General features: G+C 36.7%; 1 protein-coding gene across 1 annotated transcript in view; it reads right to left on the bottom strand.

The window, feature by feature from the left end:
• eys (EGF-like photoreceptor maintenance factor) overlaps positions 1-20,987 on the bottom strand; it is a 178,577-nt gene that overhangs the window by 118,981 nt on the left and 38,609 nt on the right. Inside the window, exons 14-25 of the mRNA XM_080288105.1 lie at positions 19,353-19,466; positions 17,385-17,498; positions 16,652-16,759; positions 15,876-16,109; positions 14,178-14,300; positions 13,962-14,075; positions 12,049-12,162; positions 10,903-11,016; positions 6,930-7,127; positions 4,330-4,451; positions 1,353-1,474; positions 223-482 (exon numbers count right to left, since the gene is read on the bottom strand). Coding sequence (XP_080144231.1) covers positions 223-482; positions 1,353-1,474; positions 4,330-4,451; positions 6,930-7,127; positions 10,903-11,016; positions 12,049-12,162; positions 13,962-14,075; positions 14,178-14,300; positions 15,876-16,109; positions 16,652-16,759; positions 17,385-17,498; positions 19,353-19,466 — 1,737 coding nt within the window. The remainder of the gene's footprint in view (positions 1-222; positions 483-1,352; positions 1,475-4,329; positions 4,452-6,929; positions 7,128-10,902; positions 11,017-12,048; positions 12,163-13,961; positions 14,076-14,177; positions 14,301-15,875; positions 16,110-16,651; positions 16,760-17,384; positions 17,499-19,352; positions 19,467-20,987) is intronic.

Raw genomic sequence — 20,987 nt, 5'->3', positions numbered from 1 at the left:
AGCAACTTTGAGGAAAAGCACATTTCAGAGGGAGGATAAAACGACGATTTTCAAATGGATAGTGCTACTTTCTTTCTATTCCAATGAAATTATGCTGTTTGTAATTTTTAAATCCCTCAAGTTTTAAACAATTCTGTTGAACAAAATTCTACGATTATGCTGGGAAATAAGTCGAAAATAAAAACACCACGAGTACGAGGCTGCGGCGCCGAGTTCACTCACCAGCTGGGCATCTGCAGGAAGCTGTTCCATTGGAGCGTGTCAGGCAGGTGGAGTTGTGTAGGCAGGGATTGTGGAGGGGGTCACACGGGTCATAAGGCTGGTTGCACAAGGGGCCACTGAAGAAGGGGGGACAGGTGCAGGAGAACTCCCCAGGTATGTCTGACTCCTGACACCGAGCTCCATTTAGACAAGGGCCAGAATCGCACTCATTCACATCCTCTGTACAGTCCACACCTGTCCAGCCTCGTGAGCACAAACACCTTACATACACCAGAGAGATGTTACACAGTAGAGGTTATTTTGCCATAAATCTAAATGAATCATAAATGAATAAACACTTTTTAAAATGTTCTAAAGGCTATGGCAGTCATACTCTTTGGGACAATTATGCTAAAAATGCATTCAGCAGATGTTCTGGGAGTTGCTGCAGACAAACTCCTGAATAGCTTGCTTTTTTTTTTTTTTTAATGATAATTTAAATTACCCACAAAACACACTCTTCTACACAAAACCTCAGTGTTACAGTGCACGCGTTCTCCACACTGATCTCCTGGATCTCTGTTAGAGAAAGTACGAATTTTACTGTTTAACTGCACTACTGGCAGCTTTTAATTCTGGACAGCTGAATGCAGGACACAAGAGGTTAGAGTGCTGAGTGGGAATTTAATGGAAATGTATGCGTTCTAGACAGAAAGAGAGACAGATGGAGACAGAGAAACCGAGAGCCAACCACAGTGTATGTAAATCTCAAGTATCTGCTCTTAAGGCAGGTGAATACTCCACTTGGTGGCAGTGAGTACCCGGGCACTACAACCACTCCACCTTGCATTTCTTTCCATCCCCCAACTTTTCTACCTGAAGCATTTTTATGTCTCCCCAGTGAGAGCGGGCATTAGCCGAAGCAGATACACCAGCTTTTTCCTCCAATGAGTCACAGATCCCCTGAAACCTTTTCATGCTGTGAGCCATTGATTGACTCATTTGTTTTACCTGCCATCTGCAATTCATTATCTCCGGTGCCAGTGGAAGGACATATTGCTATCTCTGAACGGCTTCTTTTTTCCCCGCATTTCTTAAGTGACTGATGCACCTCGCGAGGACGCTGCCCTCGAGCCAGCTCGCACACCTACTTGTAGCTGTTGAGAAGGTCTGTGCAGGTGGCGTTGTTTTTGCAGGGTTGTGATAAACATTCATCAATTTCTTGTTGGCAGTACTCCCCCTCCCAGCCAGAACGACACACACACTCATAACTCTGCGATACAAGAAAAAGGGAAACAATATTAGATTAACACTGGAAAGTAGTCACATTTCACATCTGCACTATGTAGAGTTAGTATTTTAGGTGGTTAGAATCGAATATTTAGGAGAGCAGTAGGCACATCTCACATGCAGGGACTGTTAATTAAGTTGTTACGGAGCAGACAGGGCATTTTGCCACTCGTTTGTTTCGTTATTTATATTGGTTGCATTTTAAAAAACAAATGTTGCAATGCTTAATATACTTGATTTAATTCATCTCAATGTTCTTGAAAACATTGCGGAATAAAACCTCCTACTCACACACACACACACAAAAAGCTTTCCTGTGGAAATCTGTTTAAAGTGAGGAAGAGTCATGCTTGTCTTACATTTCCACATTACCGTGCTGATGTATTCCTCCTACCACCCACCCTCTGGACAGTATGCAAGCCTGTTTTTTTCCATCACATTCAAGATACGATGATACAAAACCTTTATGAAGCGTACAGCATTACCACCGCATATTCTTTGAGGGATATTTTCACAGCCAAGCAAACATGTAAAACACGTTGGATTTCGTTTTGTCAGGTTGTTTTTTTTTTATTCTGGAGCCAGTAAATGTGTTGTTAGTACTTTAAATTCAAAAAACGTTTTATACAAAGCTCAAACATTGCTAATCTTTTATTTTCTTGCCTTTCCTCCATTCAAAACAGTATGTGGACCACTCGTCCTTTATTTCATCACTGCAATCGGCGCTAAAATAATGAATTGCTGCAAGACAGATTAATGTTTTTCTTCCATTACTTTCCAAGAAGCCATCTTAATTTAAATTCCTCTTTGCATACGTTATGAACGTAGTCATATGGTCAAAGGTTGTTTGGGATTTATCATTGCCAACCCTCTGTCGAAAGGTCCCGGGTACTTGCGGTTGAATGCATGCTAATATTTATTTCATACACTGAAGGGGAGCCGTTAAACTTTGTCTGATATAATTTGTACACTGTAGGCCTTATGGTGGTGGGGGAAAATGCCGTCATCTCATGATAAATTAGATGCCTCCAGGAGACTCCAATTCCTTACCCCTGGCAATAGAACATAATCTCATTTTTGCTGCTAAGTCACCTTCAGGGACTGCAATTCTCCAAAATAAGGTAAAGCTCTGTGGGACACAATGTTCAGAGAGAGAAATAGCTGCACTGTAAACAAGACTATGTGATGGGGTTTCCAAAAAACGGCCCTATTTGAATAATGAACCGAGAAAAATGTAACGGTAAAACACGGTGACTAAAAAAATACCTGTGGAAATTTCATTATATTCCTCTTATCAGATCCCATCGTCTTCTTACACGGTGTCCTTTTGTCTTTGGACTTGAAGTTTAGTTTATCCCAGAAAATGAAAATTACACTACAGTGTTTTAACCAGCTTTTGCACCACAATAGGCTTCCATTAGTTCCTTATAAACTACATCAAAAAGAGCCAGATAAAATTATTAGTAGAATATGTTGACTGACTTTAAAATTTTAATGATGGATGACTTTTATTTCTTTATACCGGCTGGATAGAACACAACCATTACTGATAAGCTACAAAAAAGGAAAGTCATGTTATAATCTTAAAACTTAGCTCTGCAAATCTTAATACTGATTTCATGAGAATTAAATTTGGTACAGAAACTTTATAAAAATTAATTTGTAATTACAAAGTGTTCTCCTCTATCTTAACATCACTACTCTAATGTAAGCCTTTTTTAAAACTCGACTACACACATCATAAGTTACCAGAGGGGGGAAAAAAGGCTAAATATATGGACTTTATCTATGACACATCTGTTTTACTACTGCAATCTGTTAGCAAAAAAGCAGCTGTTGGAAAAAGGCTCCTGGTACTCATTGCACAGTTAGTGAGCAGCATGCGGTTCCCAAGGCCTTTCCGCAGCTGCAACATATCAATGTTATTGGCTTAAAAAACATTTGAATAAGTACAAGAATAGAGTTGTGCCTTCAAGACACAAGTTTTAAAAGTTCTGCTTTTTTTTTGTTAAACTTAACTTCTGACATAAGCATTTTTTATTTCCCGTCAAGCCTGCCCATGTGTTGCATAACCAGGACGTGGAGGTCTTTAATGGGGAATATAGCGTGCTATAGATGTGCTTAGACACTGTAAAGTTATTAAATGGCTATCAAAAATATAAATAAAGAAAAACCTATTGAATATTTCTATGTTTATTATGACTTACACTTTAAACATAAAGATGAAGCTTTTTTAAATAATTACTAATTATCAGGTATATGTGTTGTTTTGGACACACGATCTAAAACAACATTGGTTAAAAACAGAGACGCTATCATTACAAATTAGTGTTTTCCTTCTAGGGATACTTTGGTAATCCTTTGGTTATTATGGTACATTGGCTACAAGGCATAAGTGGGACACTGTAATTGGCATAATTTTTCTATTATGAGATATAAATAATAATGGCCATCTATGGGACATAAGATATTAACAGTTCCCTACCTTATTTTCCCCCCAGACACCCAAAACAATATGAATCATGCTGGACCTGTAAACCAGATAACTGGCGAGCTGCTCTGGAGCACAAAGTCATGCCAATGTAATTTATTCGTTTTTAATAATGTGCCAATGTTCGAGTTACTGCACACTTGTTAATATTTACTGCAAAAGAAATGTTTTAAAACACCGAATGCACAGCAGCCATCAAAGGTAATATACAGTAACTAATGTGATTCATGTCTATCAATATTTTATGGAGAGTTACCAACTGTGGCGATTTACAGGACTGGGCAATTCTGAAGCATAGGCTATAACATCACTCCATTATACTGCCTTGGAAAAATGTTTCAACTTACCAGATGGAGGTCCTTACATACTGAGTTGGTGCTGCACAAACTGTTCACGCAGTCATCAATGTCTTTCTCACATCTGAGCCCAGCATAACCGGGACTGCAAAGGCAGTAAAAGCCATCTACAACTAAAGGAAAAGCCGGAGCATAGTTACAGTACCTTGCATCATAAATTAATTCACTCAAATCTCTGTGGGTCCTACATCTCTACACAGGTAAGTGCTGATTATGAGCATAAATGACTACACAATGGCCACTGTGATTCTATTTTTAAAGGGTATGACCATTAAATAAATGACTTAGGCTGTATCAGTAAGACCTGTTGCTGGCAAAGTCCAAACTGCCTTAGTCTGACAGCTTTACACTCTAACCAGCTTTAAATGAACCTGTCTGCGATGGCCATTCAGTCCTCTTCTTGCCAGGTGCTTTCCTTGTCTCACCATATTTCTGCTCACTGAAAGCCTGAAAGTCTTGTCATTTGTTGCAACACTCTCAACATACTTGCAACACGCTGAATGATGGGGCTACTGCATAATTCGCTCACCCTCAATGAAAACAAAACAGAAATTATCGTCTTTGGTAGCCACATGCCGTTGAAACAGCTTTCGGAGACTTTAGGTTCCTATGCCAGCCACTTATCACCCACTGTCAGAAATCTCGGAGTAATGCTGGACAGCTCCCTCAAATTAGATAAGCAAGTGGCTGCAGTGGTAAAAACCAGCTTCTACCAACTACGCCAAATTTCGAAGGCAATGCCTTACCTACGACATAAAGACCTTGAAAGGCTCATTCATGCTTTTATAACCTCTAGACTGGACTACTGTAATTCTCTTTACTTAGGCCTCCAACTCTCTCTTATTCAACGCCTACAATTAGTCCAGAATGCCGCAGCACGCCTTTTAAGCGGCGCTAGAAGACAGGATCATATTACTCCCATTCTAGCTGACCTCCACTGGCTTCCTGTCAAATACCGTATTGTTTTTAAAATTCTTTTATATACTTTTAAAATATTAAATAACTTGGCACCCAGTTATTTGATTGACCTTCTTAATCTATATATCCCTACAAGGGCACTCAGATCCTCTAATCAGGGGCTTCTAATGCAACCAATGTCTCGATTAAAGACGAAGGGGGATCGGGCCTTTGCTTTCGCTGCACCAAAACTCTGGAACAGCCTACCGGTTGATGTCCGTGTGTCGGAAACTATCCAATCTTTTAAATCTCGGTTAAAAACCCATCTGTTTAAGCTCGCTTTTCAAACTACTTAGCTTAATTTTCCCTGATTCATGTCTGTTCTTATATTATTATTTTATAATTTTATTCTTTGATAACTGTTTTCTCCTGTTGTAAATTGCAAGTATGGTTCGTTTGTGAAGCACTTTGTTGTACTTGTGACTTTTAAATGTGCTATAGAAATAAAATTGAAATTGAATTGAAATTGAAAGAGCGCAACAGAGGGAGAGGACCAATTTCAGTGCTATTCTTAATTCAGAAGCTACAAATGCGGCAATTTCTTCCATCAGAAGTTAGAATTTCCCATGGCTAATAATCCATTCCTTCCTCTCTTTATTTATTAATGATTTTAACCAAGGATGCATCATTCTGTTTCTCCAACACAACACTGGTACAGGCAGCCAGTGACAGAGGTAATTGCAGTTCTTACAGGAGTGAATTTATTACTTCCCCAGTCAGGGTCCCTGGATTCTTCATTATCCCAAAGATTTACCACGTAATCTATGCTGTCACTCTGTCTTGGTGCGTGTAGATGCTATTACTCTCATTAAATGCTGTAAGTCCTCGGTGGCAGCAGCATTACTCATCACTGCCACTGTGGCTATGCAGTGCTGTCCCTTGTGGCTGGCTGGCTGGCTGCGACTGAGCACTGGCCAATAGGTCCAAGAATCCACCTTCACTAACCTAAGGTGAACTGGCTGCGCTCAAAATTGGCCAAGACAGCTTGTGGAGGCTACTGTAGCACTGAGAGGACAGTGATCCACTGCCATCACTATTTTAGAAAAAGCATAAGCCAGTTCAAAACTGGACTGGAGAGCTGGCAGTTTTCAAGAACGCCAGGAAGGGTGGAAGAAACAAATATTTTGATGCTTTTTCAAAACTAAACTAAATTTATGACAAAATCATGCAAATTCACAGTATAACATAAACAAAGCAAGATTCATTGACTGATAATTATTTCGAATTTATTACTTTTCAGCACTTTTCTAATGATCAGATATTTTTTTAAATACTTGGGCTAGAGATGAAATGCACGGGAGTAACCATTCAAAACCATTCATTCAAAGTCATTTAATATCCATTATTCAAATTGTAGCGCAACATCGATGACTGATCTTCTCTGACACATTATATTAAGAAACTAATCAAGTGCACTCCAGTAAAAAATGTCCAGCTCCTCTCTTCAGATGAATGATTCTAACCACAATATCTACAATGGTGAAGCAACTGAAAACTACCTATCACACTCCAAGTGAACAAAATCAAATTAGACACATAAATGGCATTTTAATGTCTAAATACACGCATGCAGCTTTGCTTCCGTCATGAGTGTATGTCATGAAAATGTTGGGAAGACGTAAGCTGTTTCGTACCATCATAGCAGAAGCCATGAAGACAGGGGCTGGAGCTGCACTCATCTACATTGATTTCACAGCGGGGACCAGTGAAGCCACGGCGACAGCGACAGCGGAAACCTAAAGGGAAATGGTCCTGATCCAACTCTTCCACACATACTGCTCCATTCTCGCAGGGATTACTGGCCTCACAGGGTAAGAACTCACAATTATGACCTGAGGAGAGGCAAAGAAATAAATACAGAATCCAGAAGACAAGAATCTTGGTTAAAAACACAGTGCAAGAATTGATCTCAAGATTTAAAGTGTACACCTCTATTATATGTTTCCTTGAACCTACAATAGAATTGAGAACACACACCAAATGTTAATCTAAGGAAATTTACTAATTTAAGAAGAATAGTTCAGTGACACCTTATACTGTAGATGATGCGATATTAATAAGGCTGAAAATTATTTTGAAAATTTTCCACAACTTGTAGACAGTTTTTTATAGAGTAGTAAACCCCTGAGTGTCTTTATATCTTAGAAACTCTGCCTCTCTTTTTATACGCAATCAGGTTACTGACCTAATTTATTGGATAATGTTCCTCCACGTACTTTTCTAACCTTTTGATCAAATTTAAAATAAGCTAATATTTTAAAATGGCAGCACATTTGATTTTGAGTTGAGTTTTATATGGTGTGTTGCATTCTTTTTTATTGACATGTAAAGTAACGAACATTATGTTAACTCTACGAACATTCAAGCTGTTACAATACTACATAACATATTTTTTTTAAAAACCAAATTTTTTATTTATTTATATTTATATTTATATATATATATATATAAATATAAATATAAAATTTGGTTTTTTAAAAAAAAAAATGTTATGTAGTATTATGTAATATATATATATATTTGTACTCATACAAAATGAGTTTTGCACAAAATTTCCTCATTCAATGCAACAATGCTCCATGCTGATTTAAAACTAGTGATAAAAGCACACATCTGGCTACTTAACCCTCAATGTCATTGCTAATGTGCTATTGAATACTGCCATTTGCATCATGTTTGAGCAACTTAACAACAGCTTTGATTATGAAAACTGATAGAACTAGGCAGAAAAATGAAAGTGGATAAAAATCACTTCAGATAGATTGTGCATAAGGCTAATCTCTCCTGAGCCTACAGAAAGTAAAATAACATAATTATAAAAAGCAGTGCAGAAAATTAACCAGATCAGTGCAGATGATAACAATCTTCAAATGTTGCAAAACATGCAAAAATAGACAAAGCACAGTGGTGGTGCATCCTACTGAGATCGTTTCTGTAAAACAATCACATGAAGGAAATGAGTGAAGTTGTAGTCGAATCAGTTTCTTATTTGTCAGGAAACTGCTGAGTCCAAATGGTTTCTTATACCAAATAATATATAAGAAGCACTTTGGCTGAGCTAGCAGCTGGTTAGCTGGTTGATCCGTGAATTATGAAAGAATCTGAAGTGTAGTTATGGCTATTTTAACATAAATGTGGTGAAAATATTGATTTTGATATTACAAATGCTTCTAATAAATTGTATTGTATTGTATTGTATCTTTATTTGTTTCAGACATATAAAACAAAAAACAATATATACACACTACATATATTTTCATTTACAGATAAATGGTACTTCTACTGTGACAGCTTCTCAGTTAGTTATCATTTGGTAAACAGTAGTACAACTTTTCACTGATATATTTGTTGTACGGTACAAGTGGGTGAAATTAAAGCTCCACAAAGCCATGGCTTTCTTGATACACTGAATCACTTGAAATCCTCAGATATAAAGCGAGTTAATCATTCACCCTCTGAGAAATACTCCCAGAAATGGCTTTAGCGTTTGACTTCATGAACTGTATAATTATTTCTGTCATAGTATAAAGAAGTAGCTTTGCACACTGATGCACACTGGAGATGCAGAGTGGCCACTACCACACTGTACACTGAAGTGGTGTTACAAGGGTAATCACTTGTTTTTGACATTACTTTCTACAGTTCTTTGAATCACACTAGAACACTTTCATTTTCAGAGCTCTGAATGTTTCTGCTTATGTTGTCAGTATGTCATTGAAGTGCCTTTTTTAAAGTCATTTTCTTCTGATGACTCTGCTGTAAATCCCAAATTTGTGAAATACTGCCCTGACTGTTGTCCTTCTACGATGATCTCACAGCCAATGAGCTCATTAGATCTGTCAAAGTGGTTGTTGGGTTTTACTGAGGTCCTTCTCAACTGGCTGCCTGATTTTTTAGGATGAATTGCTAAAAAGAGTCTGGCTAAGTAAATGTTTTCTCTTTTTTTTTCTTTTTGCCATCAAACATAATAAAGTTTTACTGTTTTGTGTTTTGGAGAAATCCCAGTTTTAGAAATGTATCACGCACAGTCAGCAGTGCATCTCTTATAAGACCAGCATGTGGATTAATAATATATTAAAAACTAAAATATTTACCAGAATGGGATTTAAACCCAGCTGTGCCAAAACGCAACATAAAAAAGTTTTTTTTTCATCATTATGCTGATAAAATTATCTCATCTTTTCTTATTCATTTATGTGGGGATATAGTATCAATAATAAAATGTGAAAATTACTTTTTAACATATTTATTGATTTATTTGAGAAAATGAAATGACTGAGTAAATGAATTCACCGTGATAAAGTAATGCATCTGACAACCAGTCATGGATAAAAGTACTAGGCCGTCATGTAAACCCATGCCATGAAGCTCAGCACAGTTTCTATGCTGATGTTAATTCCAATGGTTTGGAATATGTGGTCTGTCACTTTTTATATGTCAAAAATTAACAATGCAGTTTAACATAGTTAACTGATGTGCTGCATGTAGAGTTACAGCTATTTCTAATTTTCAACCCTTGTTTCTTTGTTGGACTTTTGCATTCACAATACACAAACAAAATTATAACAAAAAATTACATAAAACCATAACACACTATAATTACAAAATTATGAAGAATTCTGTGTAAAACATAACGTAAAAAAAAAAAAAAAAAAAACATAAGAAATTATTAGAACCCAGGCTCTGGGCTCTTTAGTACTGAAGAGGATTAGGGCCACTGGAAAAAAAATCTGAGAAAAAAGTCAGAATTCTGGGATTAAAGTCAGAATTCTGACTTTTTTCTCAGAATTCTGAAAAAAAAATTTTTTTGATGAAAAAGTCAGAATTCTGAGAAAAATCAGAATCAGAATCAGAATCAGAAACTTTATTGTCATTGTCATGAGAACAACGAAAAAAGTCCAAATTCTGAGAAAAAAGTCAGAATTCTGGGATTAAAGTCAGAATTCTGACTTTTTTCTCAGAATTCGGGAAAAGAAGAAAAAAAAAAAAAGACTTACTCTAGTTTTGTTTTCATTTGATTCAGTTTAGTTTTTTGTTTGTTTCTTTACTGGACAATGAAATTGTAATTCTTAATTTTTCCCAATAACTTTTCAGTAAACACATATTAAAATGATTATAAAGTTAATGTAAAGTTGTATCTAATATTTGAAAATGGTTTATAAATGTTGTGTAAACTATCTAGAGCCATTTGGATAATAACAAGTTATTATTATTATGAAGTTAAAACAGTTATTAGTTTACTTTAGGCAGGTGGCGTGGCACTGACATAAAACACAACAGTAAGCCTAAAGTGTCATGGTCATGCCCTATTTCACTGTTTTCTCATATTTATTTGCACTAGCTATTATATTGTGGTTAGGGTTTAAAAAACACCAAGTTAAAGAGTTTTAGGACATGTGAGAATAAAGATGTCACATGGCTGGGAGAAGCATCAACTGTGGCTTATACCTGCCTAGTTATTCAAGAGTTCTTTATTTAACTACAGATTAAGAATAAAGACTTACTAATTTTGTTGAGACATGTGAAGTTAGTTCAGACAGGTGAAAATAATAGTATGTGAATTTAATTAACTTTGCTTTTTGTCCCCATTCTCTCAGTGCTCATTACCTTTAAATGGAGCCACACACTGGCAGAAGTAATTACCAGGCTGGTCAATGCAAGTGGCTCCATTCTTGCAGGGAGATGAAGCACACTCGTCAATGTCGAGTTCACATGTTGTACCTTTGACGGGAAAGAACACAACTTGATAAATATGCTATGCCGAAGAGTGATCGACGTAAACATTCAGTAATTCAACCAATTAAAAATGACCTTTTCTGTATTATTATCTATGCTGTACCGCATGTTCTTGCTGTTACTTTACATCAATCTTTCACCTGACGAAGAAAAGCAAATTGAATGTGGATAAACAACATGTACTTTTGGCATTCTTTGTGGGGAGGGGATATTGCGGACCTTAATGCTACACACAGAGAATGAAAGAAGTGCTAAACAGAGCTATAATACCATAAAGGGTTTCCTGCTGTGCTGCAGCAACGTAGCTGGAGCAGCAAGAACATCCTCTTTCTATTTTACATATCATTTGTCAACATGCAAAAAGAAAAAAGTTTTAAATGCATAATCCTTAAGAATTTTAGAAAGAAGAGAAATCACCTCCTTTGTGCGTGTAAGATTTCACAGGATTGAGCACTGCACCACTTCTATTTTTGGGTCTGCACTGTGAGAATTATTAGCAAATTGCTAGGAAACAGTTCAAAAGCCATTGTTGTCGTTGACCTTTAAGTTTGGGAGTCTTACCTGTGGTTTAATCTACAGTCAACTTTGCACTATAAACAGTGAGCATCGTAGCACCACATGTAAAGCAAAAAGCACTACAGGATAAGATGAGTGCAAACGTAACACCGCTCTACTAATTGCTCCTAAATAACCATGACCATTTTACACCTAAATACAACAAAGCAGAGGAATGACTATGGCTGTAGATTCATGTTCACATGTTAGTGCGAGTCTGAACTATAAACTGCTAGCATAAACGTACAGTACAGTGCTTCATAGCCCAAGATCTGTTGCAGATTTAGTACTTGTTCAACCTCAGAGACATGTTCACGTCCACAACCCCCATTTTTGTGAAGTTTTATTGCTTCTCTGTTTATTTGTACTGGAAAACTATTCACACATTATGCAAAATAAATATATGTATAGGATGTCACATCACACATTACAGAAGTATTCACATAAAGTGCATTCACTGACCTGCAAAGCCAGACATACAGAGACATCCGTAGGCATGAACTAGGTCAACACAAGTGGCATTGTGCAGGCAGGGAGAGGACGTGCACTCGTCTATGTTGACTTCACAGTAGATGCCTATAATGTTAACAAGCAGCAGCAGTCACAAATGGTCAAAAAGTGCCATACAGCACAGATTTGACTGAAGGAAAGAAATATGCTTTATTTGGCATGACGGTTAAATGTGTATATGCATGTATGCTCAACAGGTAATTTTGACTATGCCTACATAGTTGCATTAACAACCATGAGCAGGTGTACATAATAAAATGATTGATGGGCACACACACATTCTATAGAATACAGACTATTGACTTGCTGTTCTGTCCTTGTTTTTTGCTCAAAATAGAGAGCAGATTAGCAGCAAACTAACCAAGCAGCAAGATGATTTTTTTCCTTCACTATCGCTGTTTCGCACATTTACTCTCTGTAAGCTTTAGAGGAGGCTGTTACATAGTGTGAAATGCCAAAATGATAACGGGTCTTTGAATTACACCAACATTCCATGTAATTACAGTGTACTGTTTGTGCTGCACTTGTAACACTATAAACAATAGAGCTGTTTTTTTTAACCTCATCTCCTCCTTTGTGGATCTTTTCTAAAGATTTGCATGGTGGAAACATTAACACATCGGATTAGTCTTGCTGCCCATAGTGACGGTCAGCTTTCCCAGAAATAATTATCTAAGTGATCTCTCTTTAGCACAGTCGAGACATCTAAGTTTTTGTGGGGGTTTTTTTCAAAGTTTTTGTCCAGTAATGAATGCTACATGACATTTTATTAAAGCAGATTTGCTAAGACATATGTTCTATTATATTCTGGGAATTTATTCTGATTTTGGTGACTCAATTACGTCTTTAATTAAAAAAAGAGAATAACACTTTTCAAGTCAGTATTTGGTAAAATTTATGAAGTTTCCTCTAGATTTCAGTTCAGAAAACCCATGAAATGTCAATATCAAAGCCTTTTAGATTTTATTTAGATAAACACTGACATCTTATGAGTTTATGAATCCCTTATTGTGCTAATGACAATACCAAACAAACATTTCTACTTTGCACAGATGTATTAAATAATCTGTGAAAATTTTAATGGCAGCATTGAAGTTCTCAGAAGGATAAACATCCTCTGGCTCTCCTCTGACAACACAGACTACATTTTTATACCTCTGATTAGCAAGAGTGTAGTTGGGTTAAAGTAAACACTGCTTTTGCTTATTTTACTCAACACTTATGTTAAAAATAGCCACATCTGGAGGCATCAAATCCAAAGATATTTGTTTCCAAAAATCCAAAAATTACATTTACAGCAAGGAAATATTTACACAATTTTAGCATTACAATTTAAACTTACTGTATTACCTGTTTAAGGAAACATTTTTCAAGAGCTATGACTATAAGACATTAAATACATTCAGTGAAACTTCAGAAGCACCACATCCAACCTTGAGCCTGTAAAGTTTTATGCACTTTAAGATCATTTTCATACTTCAGCTGTGGGCAATAAACTCTTAACACTTTGATTTTTCTCAAAATTGGATCACAAATCAAACTGCTAGCACTGTTTAATAAATATTTTAAAATACATTTTAAGGAAGCTGTAAATATATAGTAATAAAACAGAACAAGAAAAAAATACATATTTGTGTATTAAATTAATATATGATCTTACATTCATGGCATTGTGTCAAAAACAAACATACATTTTCCGTGTTGCATTAACAATAAATTACATAATATATGGATATTATATTTTTACTATGCTTGCTAATGTTTATAGACATTTGCCAGTTATTTCGAGTGACTCTTGCTCAGCTTTATTTTCATAGGTCACACATATATGTTTGAGCAGTCATGGTAAGAACCATATAAAATACCTGTGATCCCAGGGGGACACTGGCAGCTGAATGAGTTGAGCTCATCTACACAGGAGCCTCCATTGCGACAAGGCTGGCTGAGACATTCATTCACTTCAATCTCACAATTATTTCCTAAGAAAATATAAAAGAAGGACTGCATGTTGACAAATTGCTTCTGTGAATAAAATGCCACTTTAACTCACAAAGAATAACTTCAAGATAGCTTTCACTTACCAATAAATCCTGGTGCACAGAAGCAATTGTAGCCGTTCAAAGTGTCTTTACAAATGCTCAGGACTCCACATGGCTCTTTTTCACAGTCATCAATGTTTATCTCACAAAACTGGCCTGTTAAACCTGTGGAAAAAGGGTGAGAGTTTCTACGGGATCTCTCATTTTTACATTGCATTTCTTTAAAGTTATCCCTTTAGGATGCTTGATAACATACCGTTGTTGTTTTTTTTAAATCTCTGAAAGTTATATTATTTATCTCTATAACTCGAGAAAATGACAAAACGTACACTGAGTGTACTATTGTTAAGGAAAAACAAAAATGTAAATATTTATGTGGAATTTTGGACTCTGAAACAGTGTTTTTGGGACTTTTCTGCACATATTTTATTGTGCAAGGTTGCACATGTGCACACATGAGCAAGATAAGCTGATACCATAAAAAAGAAATGCATAGTACCCACAATGGTTTGGAAGAAGAAGACTGCGAGGAAGCAAATGTTAATAACAGAGCAGGGTTAAATAAAATTCCAAAATGTCTTTGTGTTTCATGTTAAGGGAAGACATGCGGTTATTGTTGCAGTGTGTTATAGGAGAAATAATTAATGAAAACATAAGCCTTTTTACAAGAAAACCCCAAAGTGCACCTTTTAAGCATAAAATCAACATGCATTAAAAATGTAAGATGTTTGTCATGAGCATGTTTGGTTTGAGGCTTTTTATAACTACAATTTTCTTCTGTTTTAAAAAACCCCAAAAAAAAACAACTGGTTTTACTTTCAAATGAAAACACAGCACTTCATACAAGCAATGAACCCTCAGTGCCTTCCACACTGTTCACTTAAAGCAGGGGTGCTCAATCCCAGTCCTCGAGAGCTACTGTCCTGCAGCTTTTAGATGCATCCCTACTCCAACACAGCTGAATCAAATGTTTGATTACCTCTTCAGCATGCCATCAAGTTTGGAAAAGGCCTGATAACAAGCCATTCATTTGATTCAGCTGTGTCGGAACAAGGATGCATCTAAAAGCTGCAGGACAGTAGCTCTCGAGGACTGGGATTGAGCACCCCTGACTTAAAGCTATGAAAGAACTTCTTAGAGAAGGAAATTAGTCATTCGAGATGTTGTAGGTAGACGACAGTTGATTGCTAATGAAATTATTTTAGCATTTCTAAACAATTTGCAAAGATTGTCCTATTTTATTAACATTTTACTAAGTACCAAAATTATCAGTGTGATCTGGAGGTTTAAACATTTGTTATAACAATTCTTTGTGGCCACTGCTAGTACAGTAAGTGCGGCAATCACCAGTACAGGTTGCATTTTTTATCAAATAGAAATGAAGTAATGACTGCAATTTCGGATTGAAATATTTCATGTTATAATAATAGATGTGCTTACTTGTATTTTATCAAAGGGATACATTGCTAAAGGAACACTTGTGGAGTCTACGTGGGCAAAGAGGAATCCTAAACGTCACCACTGCTTTGAAGTCAGCTCACAACCTGATGAACTGAGCCTTGACTTACACATTTCATAAGACTGTTATGTGTTGTTGCTTAAGGCCAAAGAGATTAGACTCCCACAGAGAAGAAAGCTGAACAAGTAAAAGGCTCAAACTGGGAGTGTGTCTGCTATATACATGATTCATTCAAGGAAATGCCGCACCTGAAACAAGCCCCTGCAGAGTGATGAACCCACCTGGTAAACAATCACACTTGAACCCTCCTGATAGATTGACACACGCTGAACCATGTTGACACAGGCCATCAACGCAGTGGTTTATAGGTGTTTTGCAGTGCCGCCCAGTGTACCCATGTTGACACACACATCTAGAAGTATTTTCCAGCTTTTCACAGAGGATGGTTCCCTCGGGGTTGCAGGGATTTGACACACATTGGTTTACCGATGAGGAGCAATCTTTGCCAAGGTATCCTGTAAGAGGTGGGATCAAAGGCATGGTTGATGCTATGTGCTGTGTACAGTAAGCTGTTCCACATCTGTCAAAAATCATGAATTGTGATTTCATGTAAATATGTCATTGCCAGGATTTTTAGTCCTTGCTGACTTGCATAATTCAACCAGTCAGCGTATATATCAATAAAGCCAAAGAGAGACTTCAGAAATAGTACAGGAAAACATACAGTCAGCCTTTTCACCAATCTGAATATGTGTATATTGGCTTCTAATGATATTCAATTGGAGGTAAAATATGTGTTGATTATTCCACAGAAAACAACAACAGTGATATGTTTTAATGTGCACTAACGACTGAAGTTACAAAAGGGATTGGGCGTCTAATTAAGTGATGCTCAGTGTGGCTACATCGATTAAATAACTTAATACTATTTTTTATGAAGCCCACTGTTCAACATTTATAGATTAGTGACTGGAGCAATGAGTACGTCTGATCAATATGTCAAAACAAAGATTAAATAAATGTATGCCAATCTGCTGTGTAAAGGCTCGTTCAATACCTGCCGGACAAATGCACTGCGTTTCCCCAGTCAAGCTGTAGGAGCAGGTTCCTCCATTTTTGCAGAGGTCTGGTGTACACGGAGAGTCGGACAATGAACAATTTTTTCCTGAAAAGGTAAACATTGTTAACAAGATTGTTAATTTATCAAGGTGATGACGAACGATAGGACTGGAAACGTACAGAAACGTCTCAACAAGGTGACACACAAATGAATTTGACTAGCGAGGAAAGACCATTAAAGTGAGAAGTGTGTGTTTTAGTAATGAAGTCAGTAGGGGAGATAATGCTGTGTAATTGCCATATCTTTGCACTTTTAGTGTCTATCAAGTTTTTTTCTCACCGCTGAAAGCACACATAGTTTATTGAAAAATATGTTTGGGTTTTCTTTGTTAAACATATATGGGTTGGAATGAAAGTTTCATTAATATCCTAATTTAAAAAACCTAAATGAACATGTATTAGTTAGGGAAATTACCCAAAGTAATTTAAATGTTTGCACTTTGTGCTTATTAAGAGGATAAAGTGCTGTTTTGGATTTCTGTACCACATGTTCTATATGTAGACAGATTTATCCAATATTCAGCTTATACGTGTGGATTTTTAATTATCAATTAGATACACTCTTACATTAGTAAAGCCAGATATTTTAATGGTTATAGCTGTTTAACATTCATTGAACTAGGCTATGTTCATCAAGGCCCACTGTGAAAATGATAACACAGATAACTCGCCAGTAAAGCCCGCAGGACAGATGCACTCATAGTCTGCAACCAGGTCAATACATGTGGAGTTATTGGTGCAGACACATTCATCATAGTTGATTTCACAGTTCAGCCCCTTAAATCCTCGTATGGAAAGAAAAGCAAAAATCACATATCAGATATGGTGTGTGAATGTCAGTAAACACCAGACTTGAAAAGATACTAATTACCCATAAATTACAACCCAAAGCAATTTATGGCTTTCATCTAATTTTACATGACTTTTTCCACAAGTTAACAAGGTAGAGAATACACTGTGCCACAGGAAAATAAGATGTATGTTTTCACTCTGCGTGCTCACCTGTTTATGATTTTTTTTCATGGTGGTTAATTCTGAGTTATCTCACTACATTTGATATTTAAAAAATTAAAAGGTTGAAGTCATCATGTAAAAGTGAATGCTGCCAATTTCTGACATTTTAGTCCCTCATAAATATATTCCACCGTGTGGTCACGCTACAAAATGACTATCATTAGCACTGTCACACACTGCAGCTACAGGAGGCCCATGACTAATGCTTGGCTATCAGCACCATCGGTGCAGGTCAAATTCTCATCATTTCTCAAACTGACCATGGAACCAATTTCCACCTCTCTCCAAGTCATAAAATTTGACAATTATCCTGACTTCATTAAAAATGCATAACAGGCTTCACCCACAATCACAGATTAATCAGAGGTATGTCTCACAGGTAAGATGTCAACCGGACCAAGAAATTACAGGAAAAATAGGTGTGATTTATTTCTTTTACACTAATGACACACGTGACAATTTCTGATTGAATGATTTTATGTGATCGGAGAAATCTCAGCAAATACTTGCCAACCTTGAACTGCAAACCAGGAGATTCAAAATGTTTAACTGAATATTATCCTGAGTAAAGCTAGCAATCAGCTTTGTATGGTTAAAAAAAAAAAAACAGCTGTTGGGGAGAGTACAGTACCTTTACACAGATTTTAATTGAATTCTGCTCTTAGCTCTATTAGCTTCGTTTCAATTTTGACAAAATTCTATCCTGACAAATGAGACAGGGAACAATAATCTTATGTAGTTATGCTGGAATTGAGTCCTTGCAGATTCCGTGAAGGCCTGTGTGGATAACACTAGTTATTTCATTTTTGTTCAGGACAAATCCAATAGATCTAAGAGAGTCTGTGCTGCAATGCAATGCACAAGAATTCCACTGTTCACTTGAAAGCAATAAACTTACTGAATGTACCGTGCATTCTTCTGACATAGTGAAAAGATTTTTTGTGCAGGGGAGAGGAATCTGGAGGGGTTGGTTCAGTTCATTTCATGCATTAATGAGCTCATAAGATGAGAATTTTGGAGAAACTGCTGTAAGGTAGATAAAAAATATGTGTTGCAATTGCTAAAATTATTCAAAATACAGTAAACTATTACAGATGTTTTGATTCTTGAGATTAAAACTGAAGTAGATATCACTGTGAAATTAGAGCTCGGCTACTTTAAAAAAGGCAGAAGAAGCGAAAAGGAAATAAGAAAAATTCTTTACCACATTCAATTCTGTTTAAACAAAGTATTATGTCTTACAGTAAGTATCAGTCTACAGTAAAGTACACAAATGGTGATGGTGCCCTCATTTTGTCACCTGGATACTTTTATAAGAGTTTTCCTTGTAGCAAAAAATAAAAAGCCTCGCTTCGCGAATCACTTGAATCGCAGCTGCAGTGAAAATAAGTCAATGTCTTTTCATCTCTGCTTGCCCATTTATCCCTAAGAATAAGAAAACGACCTCCAAATGGAAAAAAGAAAAGAATGTAAAAGTGTTTCTGAATAGCTATTTCATTTAAACCATGGTTATAACTTTAGGGCTGCAATTGCTTGACTGCCCACTTAAAAACCAACAAAGTCTGAATAAGCAATATAATGATATTATCTTGACTTTTGGGACATATAATTGCATTACAACTTACCCTCTGAGCATAAGCACTGATACATGTCAATGCCATCCACGCAAATGCCACCATTCTGACATGGGTTTGACTGGCACTCATTAAGATTTACTTCACAAAACGACCCTCCAAACCCTGCAGCATATGTAGAAAGAAAGAAAGAAAAAAAAAAAAGCGTTATTTGAATCCTTTTTGGCTGGTTTTATTTCTCAGTCAATTAGGATCAGCATGACTTTGTTTTCACAAACAAAAGCTGGTTTTCAAAGCTCGTATTGATTCAAAGAACTTGCTGGGCACATGCAGACTCAGCTCACTGGATCATTTAATCATGTTTAATAAGAGGCAGTCATTGCCCTTCTGATTTATTACATTAAACAAGCCAAATCCAGTGATTTTTAAGATCAAAGTCAATCAATACACAAAGAGAACCGCATAAAACAAATAACATGCATCAGCGCACACATGTAAGCACACTCACGCGGGCCATTACAAAGAGGAAACATGCCAGTGTTTTAAGCACATTATTTCTGGTGCTACACAAGCTGTGTGTGGGTTAATGTCCCACTTATCTGCCACAGAGTAGTTGTTTGAGTGTACACAATGTTTCACACACAGTTATCCAAATGTAACGGTCTGAAGATGACCTTCACAATTAGAAATTTAGCAAAGATTAAAAGGACAAGGAATTTGTCTTACTGCAGGAAAAGAAGTTTATAAGTTTGCACAATAAAAGTCACGGGGTTAAAACGAAGAGAAACAGAAGAAAACAAACCCAGCTGCTGTGTTCTACAATCCTGAGTTAAATAACTTCATTCACTAAACTCTCTTAATGTAATGCCAGTGCAAAATGAAACATTTCCCAATCAACTTTCATGTTTTATTCATATAGAAATTACACATTTGCATGCAAAATCGACCAATCTGAGTTCATTCTCAGACCACGGATGGGTGTGCTTTAGCGTATGTACTAAATATTAGGTCAAAAAGTTGGCAGCGTGGGATAGTGAGTATAGTGAGGGGCATGAGTAACATGTTTTACAACACCTTAGGCTCAAAAGCATTAGATAATATGGATGCCAAGACTGTCGACAAGAAATATCTAAACAAAACAGCACCTCACAGCTTGCCCTTGAGAAGTGTTTTAGGGAGAGCAGCTAGCTGCAGGTTGCTTGCATTTACATAAGAAATCACTCACGATCCTTCACTGTGACATCTGCCGAGCATAAATGCAACGGGGGTAATGAAGTTACGGTTATTGATTAGGTTACATGGACTTTTATGTAACAACCATTCGTTTGCAGAGATAGAGGTGCTGCTGAGGACTAGTGTTGGCTGAATTATGACTGGTATGGCTAGCAAATGTTTATTATTCCAAGTACCCTAACTGCATCCAGAAAAAAAAAACTGCATGATTCCCCTTGTGTGTACTTACACAGCACCAAACTCACACACGCTACTGACTTGTAAGTCTCTGAAGCCTGGATAACCCTGGCAAGCTTCAGAGTATCTTAGAGATCAAGCCCCTTCCACTTACTCTTGTCTTATCCCTGTCACTTCTGGCAGCGACATGCTGTGATAACAGTGACATCCACATGGAAGGGAATCCAAGAGATTTGACTGACACACAAACAAAATTAAGTTTTTGGGGGTTTTTTT

The sequence above is a fragment of the Astatotilapia calliptera genome, chromosome 13 (assembly GCF_964374335.1).
Source record: "Astatotilapia calliptera chromosome 13, fAstCal68.1, whole genome shotgun sequence".
In the NCBI taxonomy this organism is placed as follows: Eukaryota; Metazoa; Chordata; class Actinopteri; order Cichliformes; family Cichlidae; genus Astatotilapia; species Astatotilapia calliptera.
Note: the sequence above shows the minus strand (reverse complement) of the source record. Positions and strands in the feature narration are given on the sequence as shown.